At 43.5% G+C, this 12224-nt stretch overlaps 1 protein-coding gene across 1 annotated transcript in view; it reads right to left on the bottom strand.

Annotated features, from left to right (window-relative positions):
- SORCS3 (sortilin related VPS10 domain containing receptor 3) overlaps nucleotides 1-12224 on the bottom strand; it is a 617030-nt gene that overhangs the window by 409150 nt on the left and 195656 nt on the right. Inside the window, exon 2 of the mRNA XM_016919295.4 lies at nucleotides 7628-7695. Coding sequence (XP_016774784.1) covers nucleotides 7628-7695 — 68 coding nt within the window. The remainder of the gene's footprint in view (nucleotides 1-7627; nucleotides 7696-12224) is intronic.

The following is a 12224-nucleotide window of genomic DNA, read 5'->3' as shown; positions in this document are numbered from 1 at the left end:
CCTCCTGAGGTTCAAGAGATCCTCCCGCCTCAGTCCCCCAGTAGCTGGGCCTACAGGCACATGCCACCATGCCTGGCTAATTTTTTAACGTTTTTTGTAGAAACGGGATTTTACCATGTTTCCCTGGCTGGTCTCGAACTCATGAGCTCAAGCCATCTGCCTGCCTCAGCCTCCCAAAATGCTAGGATTATAGGTGCGAGTCACCGCACCTGGCTGAAGCTTTTGAAATAATAAATTCCTGAGTAATGACCAGCCTTACTAAATTGAAATCTCTTGGGTAGGGCCCATAAATTTAGATGTTTAACACGTTCTACAAGTAATTCTGAGGATGCAACAAGTTTGAGAAACATGCATGGCCCCACCCTGCCTTCCATGTTAATTATGTGGGAGATAGCAAAGCTCTTCAATGGGCTTAGGCCCTCCAAAAGTTATATGAAAAGGAAACCAATAAAGACCGAGTTAACACTGTGTTGAAGAAATTGAAAATCAGATTGTACTTTGCATCCTGTGCCCCAAATCAGCAGCAGCAGCAGCATCTGGTGTATGAAAACCAAGAAATACGTTAACTTTCACCTTTTGCCAAACACAGATGAGAACATAAAGGGGAAGACAGGAATATCCTCTCTCAATAGAAATGCACAATTTCCAGGCATGATGTGCCTAGGAGTCTAGATTTGTTCTGTACCCCATCCTCCTAAAGGTATTAGCACAGTTGTCATCTGGAGCCTGGCTGAGGCTGCTGAGCTAACAGGGTATGAACAAACCAGAATTATTATATTAAATACTGATTACATTGACAACTTTTGCATTCCATGCATTATTTCACTGAATTTCCACAAAACCTATATGAGATAGACTTTATTATCATTCTATTTTTATGGAAAAGTAAACTGAGGCTCAAAGAGATGAAAACATTGCTCAAGGTGTTATAGCTAGTAAGCAATAGAGCTCGGGTTCACATCCAGGCTGTTTGAATCCAAGACCTACTCCCTTTAAACACTATATATGCCACCCACTGTCACCAGGTGTTTCTAGGAACCATGGGAACTACCAATACCTGAAATAGTCTTTCCTTTTTTTTTTTTTTTTTTTTTTTGAGATGGAGTCTCGCTCTGTTGCCTAGGCTGGAGTGCAGTGGCATCAACTCAGCTCACTACAACCTCCGCTTCCCGTGTTCAAGTGATTCTCCTGCCTCAGCCTCCTGAGTAGCTGGAATTACAGGCACCCACCACCACGCCTAGCTAATTTTTGTATTTTTTAGTAGAGACACGGTTTCACCATGTTGGCCAGGCTGGTCGTGAACCCCTGACCTCAGGTAATCCGCCCGCCTGAGCCTCCCAAAGTGCTGGGATTTCAGGCATGAGCCACCAGGCCTGGCTGTTTTTCTTTTTAAGAAGCTCACACGTCCCAATGGAAAAATAGGATATAATATATTAAATAGCAAAACAAAATATATTTGCTATATTGCTCTCTTCTCCAATTCATTCCTAGAATTGTTTTGTATTTTTTATGGAATGAAGTGGGGTGGTAATAATAAACATACAAGTATTTCTAGAGCACAGCCAGTCATTGCAAAATGCACTGTATTTTGTGGATATGTATATATTCTTGCATATGCCTGCTGTTGTTTCCCATGTACATTCATCTTATCTTCCAACCAAATGAAACATTCCTTGAGGATAGCAAGCATAACATACCTTGTATCTCCCAGCAGTGAGCGCAGGGCTGCTTACATAATGGGTGCTCGATTAATATAGGTTCAGTTGAAAGTTCTGTGACCCATTCAGGAGTTTCCACCAGATTGATTACCACAGCAAACACATAGGAGACCGTCCCAGTTTTAGACGGAGGATTTCACAGCTTATATCAGCCCAGCCTTCGGGACCTCACATATAAAGAGCCTAGCGAATGGGGTGGAAGGCTTTTAATTAACAGCCTAGCAAAAAATGTCATTCCAATCTGCAGTTTTGTTTCCACTAATTCACTCAGATTCAGAAGGAATTCCACCAAGGAATTGGGGTGAGCAGCTGTAGAGGGAGGGAAGTGCATAAATAAATCATGAGTGTCATTAAAATTTGTAAACTAATAACTTCTGGGAAGTCTTAGCAATTATTATCAGGGTTTTCTTGGCAAACAAAAAATTAATAAATTCAAAAGGTCTCCATTTTCTATTTTAAAAAAGCAGCATCCCCGAGAAAGGTCACTGACAGAACAATTAAGGAGGAAATAAGTGGTCCAGACAACAGCTTGTGAACCAGATGAAAAGTCACAGAATCCCCAAGTGGCAGGAGTATGAGACAACTCAATACATGGAAAGGGACACGGCAAGGTGGGGCTGGTGCTGGGATTGGTTTGGGGCTATTGAAAACTTTCGTCAGGTCTCCAAATCCTTATTTAGTATAGTTGAAATGCTAAGCATTGTCAATGATCCAGAAACAACTAAGGCACGCGGTCCCTGCCCTTGAGAAGTTCACAGGCTAGGAACAAATCACCAGTATGGTGTAAGGATATAAAGCTACCCATAAGCAGAAGAGGAGCCTCCCACCCAGAGAGGAGGGTCATGAAAGGTCTCCAGCAGGAAGTGCCTGGGAATCCGTACTCTCCATATATATCATAATCAATTATGGTGCATCCTGAAGCCAGGCATACAGGAAGAATGGCTGTGCAGTCTGGTTGCTTTTCTAATAGTAGAATGGCTCCCATACTACTAGGGTGGGTGCAATAAAGCAAGGCTAAGGGTGGGTGCAATAAAGCAAGAGAGGAGAGAGGTGAAGAACCAAGGTCTACCAATTGAAGGGATCATTCTTTGCAAATGATTCCTGTTTCCTCTCATGCCTAGACAACTGCAAATTCATTTAGCTCTGTGAAGACCCTAGACCAGCAGACCTCACACCTGTGGACACCTTGCACCTGTGGGGACCGCATACCTGTGGTGACCTCACACCTGAAGTTCCTTTACCATGTATATTTTGTTCTGAAGCTGATCAGTCAGCGACCCTTGATGAACAGTCATGCTTAGGATGGACAGGCAGAAGCTGGAGAATTGCTTGCTAACTCATTTCCCTCCAGAAGGGGGTAACTTAAACTTCTTTAAAGTTTTTGTTTATCAGTCCAAGGGCTCATGTCCAAGACATACAGAAATGAGTCCAAGAAACGATCTGCCAATCAGAAACATAAATCCTCACCAGGACATATGTTCAAAAGTAAAGATTTAATAACCTCGAGCAGTGGATTAATTGGCACTATCAGAGTTTCCACTTCCAGAGAAAAGTGACATCCTTCCTCCCTAATTGAGGACCATGAATGCCACCAACTGAGGCAGAGATGCACGCGCATCCACGAGTGCAGAGGGCATAAATATGGCACCAAGGCATGCACCATATGCAGTTCTCATGGAAATGAGAAAGATGTGGTCCTCCCTTTGAGTCCATAGCACCACCCTACCACATGACAATGGCCTATATTTGTTAGGAATGGAAGAGACATAAATAGGAGGGTTATGTCTGTCTAGCTGCAGAGTTTCCATTTTTGAAGATGGATATATGACACTGCGGAAGGAGGCTCAGATGAAGAACCAGGGAGTGCTCCTAATCTCAGCCTTATGACCCAGGTAACTCAGGGAAAGCCCTGGGTCCTTTAAACAAGTCAGTCCCCAACCTCATTAACTCTCTACACATGATATCTTACAGGTAAAGTGTTTTTTGACTAAGGGATACCAACAGATGGTTGTGCTAAACGACAAATTTACATAACTACTCTGGTGGTGGTGAAGAAATAACCTTGGCCACCACCAGTAGAAGAGCACCAAGGTATTCCGGAAAGAATGTCACAAGGGCACAAGATACTGCTACACAAATTAATGCTTTTAAACAGTCTTTTGTCTATTTAGAAGTAGATGGCCTCTGAATTATTAATCCAGTGAGGCAAATAATTATATCACATTGCAACCTGACAGGGGGTGTCATCTTGTCATGACAGCTGCTGTTCCAGGCTTCTTGATGGTACAGAACACTGAAGAAGATCACTGAATTCAATTTCAACTTGGTTAAGCATGTTAGGCCGAATCATGAAGCTGAAAGGGTGCACGTTTAATTTAGTTTCTTTGGTCTGCACACTGTATTAGGAAGGGAAATCATACTGCTCTAGGCTCTAACTATAAAATACATCATTATCAGCATAGGAAAAGAGAATGGGAGATACAGATCTTTAGAAGATACGTGAGAAAGACAGTAAAAAGTTAGAAGACTCCCGATGAGGTCCCAGCAAACCGGGAAACCCCCAGAAAGTTTAGGAGCAGTCCCTCTCCTCAGTCACACTCTATCCAGCGGTTCCTAAGCTGGGGCTTTATCAGGTCCATGAACCTCCTGAAACCTAACACAAAAATATACTCATATGTGATATTGGTCAACACGGAAAGCCCATAATATTCACCAGCTTTCCAAATCCCCATAAGGTCACACCATATGGAATCTGTGATCTGTAAATTCGCTCTGAGTAACTCCCTTTGCTTGGGCCCCTTCTGTGAACCTGGTCAATCTCCACACCCTCCGGACCTGGTCCAGCACTCAGCTGCTCCCTGTGCCTCCTGTCTGGCTCCATTCTCTTCCGCAGACCAGCCTCACCTGGACTTTGCCCTGTGGTAGGGACATTTCTCCACTTGCCAGACTGCATCCCTCCCTTCATGCCACCACCCAGCTTGGAGAATCTTTTCTATAAAGAATATCTTTGACTAGATAGAAATTGGTATTTCAATTCCTCCCAACTAGCACAAGGGACAACATTCTAAATCACTCTTCTCCCCTCCCTAACCCCCAACCTTCAACCTCAAAGATCTCTGCTAATTCCTAGAGAATACAGACTACACCCGCTTGGTGTCTTATAAATTCCCTCACATGCACCTCTGCAGCAAGGAATCCTTAAAAACAAAGTCAACAATGGAATGAAAATGCTATCCAAACACAGGGCTATGACAATCATTAACAATTACAGTTAAGTAAGCACTTCCTACATGTGAGTTACTGGACTAAATGTTTTTATATTTGTTTCACTTAATCCTTAAAACAGTCCATTCATTAATTTATTCACTAAGTAAACATTTATTAAGCACCTCTTGTGTGCCAAATAATCTTCTAGATGCCGAGAATACAGCACTGAATTAAAGTGAAAAAAATTCCCTCTGTCTACAAGCTTAGATGTGAGTGGGTGTGGGAAGACAATAAACAAACCAGCAAGTAAACATTTAGCATATGCCAGCTGGTGATAAGGACCAAGAAAAAAAAAATGTAGCCAAGTGATGGAATTTGGAATCCTGGGGAAGGACCTCATGATTAGGTGACCTATGACCAGAGAGAGGAAGGAAGTAAGGTGTCTGCCCTGTCACCTGGGAGCACTAGGCAGAGGGAAAATCTGAGTGTAAAGGCTCTCAGGAAAAGCGTGGTTGGTACGTTGGAGGAATAGCAAGAAAAATGAGGCTAGAGCAAAGACATGTTCTGTGCTAACCCCAATTTATATGCAGGGAAACAGACTTAGTGAAGTGGATTGAATGATAAACTCCCTTAAAAGATATGTCCCCATCCTAACCCCCAGAATCTATAATGGAACCTTATTTGAAAAAAGAGTCTTTGCAGATGTCATTAAGTTAAGGATCTCAAGATGAGGTCATCCTGGTTTATCCAGGAGAACCCTAGATCCTTCAGAAGGAACACGGCCCTGACGACACCTTGATTTCAGACTTCTGGGCTCCAGAACTGTGAGAGAAGACATTTCTGTTGCTTTAAGCCACTCAGTTTGTAGTAATTGTTATGGCAGCCCTGGGGAACTAATAGACAGAGATTAAGTAAAATGCCCAAAATAACACAGCTTGGTGGTGGACAAACTGGGACTTCAATCCTGGCAATTGAACACCAGGGTACCCTTACAGACACCAAACTATATAGTGTCTCTTGGTACATACTGAGGAATACACTGACTCTTGAAATTGTGAGAAACACCCTTCATAACTTGAAGGCCTCTAGCATTAAGCAACTGGCCTAGGTTCCTATACTTGCCTAGCCTGCTCCTAGAAATAGCCAAACCTTTTCTGCAACATGGAGTAGCAGGAATAGCTGTTCTTCAATATAAACATAGAATTTTCTGGCTTGTTTCATGATTTGACCAAGCAGACACCACAGGAATGAGGCTTAAAGTATCACACAGCATCATTGTGCTTGGGCTTGAAGGGAGGTTTCTGAGGTTCTAATTTCCTGGAAAGTACCGTGTGAGTGGAAATAGTCATGCTTTCATTTGTTCGAGGCATGCTAGTTACTTATGCCTCTGCCAATTTTCACTGAGCAGCAAAATTAGGTTTTAGACATCCTGTGAAAATGGAGGCAGGCCTCAGTCGACATGAGCAATTAACCCCTAAATATTTAATAGATACTGTGACTGCTCCCTCTTCCCTGGAGAGAAGCTGCCTAGTTCTCTGCAAACAAACAGGTCAGATGAAGAAGCATTTCACACCCCAGTCCCCTCTGCTCCAAAACCCCAGGAAACCCTCAGGTCAGGACTTAGTAGGGATGATGATGCAGCCAGATACATGGCTTTTTGTGACAGCTTCCTGCCCAGTATTGACACATCACAAGGTAAATGGGAGAAAACACACAACACCTCAAGTCTCATGGACCTAGCAGAGAGGGTGAAGCACCAAGTCCCAGTGACTGATAAGACCCGCTGTCGACCAGTGTGACTGCACGTCAATGTGGTCATATGGATGTGCATATGTACGTGAGGAGGTATAGGCGTCAGTGTGTGTAACACACGGGCATTCCCTGTCCTGAGAAACTCCTGGTTTCATGGCTTTATTAAGGTTCTCTCTAACTTCACTCACCCACATCCCTCTTCTCCCTCGTCCTGTGTGCACAATCATTGTTAACAGGGCAAACTTATCCACTAGGCACAAGAGGTACAGCAGCTAGGCTCACAATAGTCTTAGAGGCCCCAAAAGTGTTTTATTTTAAAATCAAAAGAATAAACTGGGCTGAAACAAGTGTTTTAATATATGATATTAATGTAGTTGTCTTTATACCAATGCAGTGGTAAAACAGACCTTTTAATATTATTTTATGGGGCAAGGGGCCCCTGAAGGCAAAATTGCCTGGGGATCAGAACATCATCATGCGGACTTGTATCTGTATCTCTTCCCATGTGTATCTGTCCCCATGATACTGCCTTCTCAAGAACCACAGCATCTAGCAGATGCAAAGGGCTGGAGGCAGTCCTTTGGCCAAGACACACATCCAGGACAAGAATCTCTCCTACAGCAGGCTTCCTAATCAAGAACCTCTACTCGTGCATGTTTATCTGATCTCTCTAGCCAGGCCCCACCTTCTTCAAGTAGAATGAGACACCCCAAAAGCACAGAAGCAATGAGAGGGCCAAGGTGTATTTGCAACAGGTCCCAAAAGAGATAAGCAGAGCAGGAAAGGAATTCACAGGTGGGGGCCATCAGTTCCACCCGGAGCATTAACATGAGCTTCCAGGAAGAGGACTATCTTCTGCTCCTTCCAGTCTACACTTCCCAACTGCTTAGCTTGTGTTTCTCATGTGAGCCAAGCCAGGGTGGCTCCTTAAGAATCTCTAATCTGCTTACCTCCAAAGTGAACTCTCAGTCACGCTGCCCAGGTTGAAGTCATACAGCTTCGTCAGGATAAGTATGACCTGCAAGGGGTTGGGGATAAGGGCAAAGGAGAGGAACAAAGGGAGGGAAAAAAGGAAGCTTACTTTAGTTTGTGTAACAATATATAATGCATCTCCTATCACCCAGAGGAGGGCTTAGTATTTATCCATTGAGTTGCGGGGTATTATAGGATCAAGCAAGGGGGAAAAGTTATTAATTTAATGCATCCCTGTAACTGGTAGCATTTATTTTAATCCTGACAGTGCTTGCATTTGAAATAAAACATGCCAACAGGAATTAATTGGCTATTGACAGCTGTTTCTCCACATCTGTCCTCCTTCAAGGTCAGATGCAGGCCAGCTGGCTTTGTTCACCACCAAGGCCACCCAGAGATCAGATGATAGGCTTGCTTTTGATCCAGAGATGACTCTGATTTACAGAATTGGAACTAAAAGGGTAAAAGGGAAGTGGTCCTGATTCTGTCTGTAAAAGGGGTTCAAAGAGATTTTGTGTTTCCATCAACAGGGCCTTGGCAGGCATAAATACCTGAATGCAGACAGGCCTACTTCCCTAACATCCCCTGATACCATCTGCCTTCGACCATGTATCACCTGCCCCCACTACTATGGAGTAAGCAGATCATTGAACCCCACTGGACTCCACGACCACTTTCTTGACATCAGTTGATGTTAAGTAACCCAAAAGGAAGCTGGACGTATCAGAGAGCTGAGGCTACCAGTAATCCAGTTGGTGGTTTTCTTAACCAATCTTGGGCTGACCAGTCTGTTCCCATGCGCTTTCTCTAGCTGGGGACTTGGCTGTCAGATGTTGCCCTACCTGCCTCTCATGCATCTGGGCAGTGGCTTAGGCACAGCTCCACATTTAAAAGGATGCTAAGCGCGTGCACCTGAATCGATTTTAATCAAAACGCAGGTGCATAATACACATTGCCTGCCTGCACGCGTGATAATCCAGTTACACATAATTGTGTTTATCCAAATTTAATGCACAACTCATTTCACTTTTTTCAGCTCCTTCCCATTCCACAATTTAACTTCCTCCAGTTCATTTTCACAGCAACCATTAAATTCTTTCCGAGATAATGAATTTCTGCTACCGAGATGGGACTTTCCCATTCTAGGTATCCATTTAAGATTAAAGAAAAATAATCAGCCATTATATTGCACATTTTTATGGCACTTAACTAACAACAAAATGCTCACTTTGAGATTTATTCTCATCCAGCACTCTATGGGGTCAATCAGCCCCATTTCCATTTCTTCTATATAAACCAAGAAAAAAATTAAAGGCAAGGGATATGATCCATTTTGTGCCAAAGGTGATGGGAATATTCAATTTCTCTGCGATGAGGAATGGCAGGTTGGCAAGAAACATCATCAATGGCATGGCCATTTGTAGAATAGTAGAATTTACCAAGCTACCTGTCCTACTACCTACCACAGCACAAATCAAAGAGTATGTATTAATAGCACACACCAGTGGCATGGCTATTTGTAGAACAGTAGACTCTACCAAGCTACCTGTCTTATTACCACAGCACAACAGCAAGGAGTGAGGAACCCATGCAAAGAATTGTTCTCTACAGTCACTTAGAGGTCTTTGCCCCTCCCATTCATAACTAGTTTCCTCATTTATTAAAGCCAGAGACTAACAGAGAAATAAACTTATCCATAGCCTCACCAAGTGTCTAGCAAGTTGCCAGATAATTTCTGTTTGTTGAATCAGTATATATGGTACACACACACACATACACACACACACACCCCAAAGTTCTTCTGTTCTTCATTTGACCTTATTTCATGTACCAAGTCCTTCTTAAAGTCACCGTGTAAAAGCATGGGAGGCTATGTGCAGGCCATGCCAAATTCTGGAAAAAGTAAAAAAGCTCAAAACTGATCTACTAGGAATGAGTCAGAATGACCACCTCAGGCTCTGCAGGAGCAAGTCAGACCATTTCATTTTTTCCCCAACATCAAGCCTTCAGAGGACATGCCTCCAAAATCATTTTTCCCCAACATCAAGCCTTCAGGGCACATGCCTCTAAAAAGTGCAAAATCTACATAGAATGAAGAAAGAGATGCTGAGGGTAAGAGTTTCACTTAATCAGCAGAGCTTCTAACCACTAGATCTGGAAAACCCTTCTCCTTACTCAAAGCTTGGACCACTCCGCTTTTTCCCTCCCTCCTTCCATCATTTCCTTTCTTCCTCTATTAAATGACTATGATATTCTGGCCACTGGGCTATACATGGGGGATACAGAAATAAAAGATCCAGATTCTTCCTTCTAGTAGCTCACAGTCTAGTCTAGTAGGGGAGAAACCTAAGAAATGAGCAGGCAATTCCTATATAGACTGATAGGTGCTGTGGTGGGGAATGCAGAGAAAACCGGGGAATGTTGAAGCACCAAAAACAGAAACTAGATAGAGGTCAGGGAAGGATTCCTAAGGGTGAAACCCAAACTAATACCTAGAAAGAGTAGAAACTAACTAGCTAAAGGGAATGCTGAAGTGTTTCTACATGGAGGAAGCATCATGAGCAAAGACGCAGGCGTTCTGCAGATAAACCACTCAAGAGAATATTATTAGACTCTCCTTAGTTTCTCCTTCCTCTCAGTAGCTGCCATGAGAACATGCCTCTCAGATCTCCACCTGCAGGAAGCATAATTGACTAAGCACTCCAGCTGTTGTGCTCTGAAATCCATTGCTACCTCTTGCCAAGCCCACACCCCACGAAAGCTGCTCCTGGCCAATGGTTACAAGCAACAGGACTACTAGGCAGACACATTCCTGGGTGACAGGACTCCTTGATGGGTGACATTGATGCTAAGATCCCCTAACAGACTTGCTGAACTTTCCACAGAACCTCACTACAGTCTGAGATGCTCCCAGCCAGCCTACCTGCCTGTCTTCCTTCCTTACCCATCTCCTTCACCGGGGGGTCAAATCTCCATCTTAGCCCAGCAGTTGTCCCAATCTGCTCTGGCTCCTTTCCCACTTTCTCTCACGGGCATTTTTCCTGATAAGTTTCTCAGAGATCTCATTTCATCTTTACGTCTGCTTCTTAGAGAATCCAGACTCACATATCCTTCCACACTTCTGTGAATATTACTTCTGCCTTCATGGTAGATGGTTTCAATTTTACCTCTTAATTCATGCACTTCCTTGATCAGAAACCTTTACTGGCTTCCTCTGCCAATGGATGAAATTCATACTCCTTAGACTGGCACACTTAGACTCCACAGTCTGGCCCATGCATACTCTTCCAACCATTTTTTCTAGTTTGCAAAAACCTGTCCTCTGTTTTAAACAATCTGAGTTTTTCAAGATACCTGAGGTAAGACAAACACATCCTCACATCTCTGCTTTCTTTCATGCTCTATCATTGTATCACTGCCTGTGCCCCATCCTTTCATTATCCCCTGTACTTGCCTGCCTGATGTTGGAGCAACAGTCAAAAGCCCACCCCTTTCAGGTGGCCTCCCAGGATTATCCCAGACATCAAAAATGTTCTCTCCTGTGAAGTCCTATTTTGCTTAAAATTGAGTCATGCAATTTATCACAAACACTATATTGATAGTTTCTGAATGTTACATGAGTGGCCTTCTCAACTAAAGTCTAAACAACTTAAGGTAGGGATTGTGTTTAGTACTTCTGTCTCCTTCACAGGCTCAGCATATTGAAGGTTCTTATACAATAATCACTTTTGAGTAAATGAAAGATATTGATATTGTGTTGGTAAATCACAGACTTCAGCAGGAGATGCTATTAAGCCAGTCTATTGCTCTCATTTTATAGATGAAAAAATGGAGCCCCAGAAAGGGGAACATGACTCAAGGTTAAGCCTTGGCAATGTCTGACCTTGACCAAGTACCCCCAAGGTAGTGCTCCTCCCATTCCATGAATAAAGCCGGAGCCTAAGAGCCACTGGGGAGCCTGTTAAATGCTGATTCCATGGCCCACCCCCAGTAAGTCTGACTCGATGGACCCTGAGTAGGATTCGAAAATCTTCTGTGGCAACCAGAGGACCACATTTCCAGAAAGGCTCCATCACATCATGGTTCCTTTCCCACCTCTATGCTACAGTGACACTACCCACCCCACCATGGTGAGATTCTAATCTAGCAAAACACTGCTTCCTTTACATTGAATTTAACCTTACAGATAAAGCAGGGAGTGGGACACGTATGAGGAGGATACCTCAGCGTGGTCACACCAGCATTCCCCAGAGGAAAAGTCAAAACACTGAGAATTATAGGATGGAAATTCCTTTTCCCCTGGAGCCCAGCCCAGAAGGATATTAATAGAGCCATGAAGAGATGATAATGTAACCTTCAGGCTTAAGACATTCTATGCCAAGCAAACAAAACCAAGAGCAAGAGAAAGCCTGCCCACCCTGACCTCTCCCACCACTCACAGCCTTCCAAAGGCCACTGGGGAGGAGTAAATTTCCAGGGAAGAACATTGAAAGTAGATGCAATAAACTCACCTAACAAGCTCGGGGCTGTTAGGCAAGTACTCGGACCAGAAAGAGATGAGAGTGTGGCTCCGGA

The sequence above is a fragment of the Pan troglodytes genome, chromosome 8, assembly GCF_028858775.2.
Source record: "Pan troglodytes isolate AG18354 chromosome 8, NHGRI_mPanTro3-v2.0_pri, whole genome shotgun sequence".
NCBI classification, from domain to species: Eukaryota; Metazoa; Chordata; class Mammalia; order Primates; family Hominidae; genus Pan; species Pan troglodytes.
Note: the sequence above shows the minus strand (reverse complement) of the source record. Positions and strands in the feature narration are given on the sequence as shown.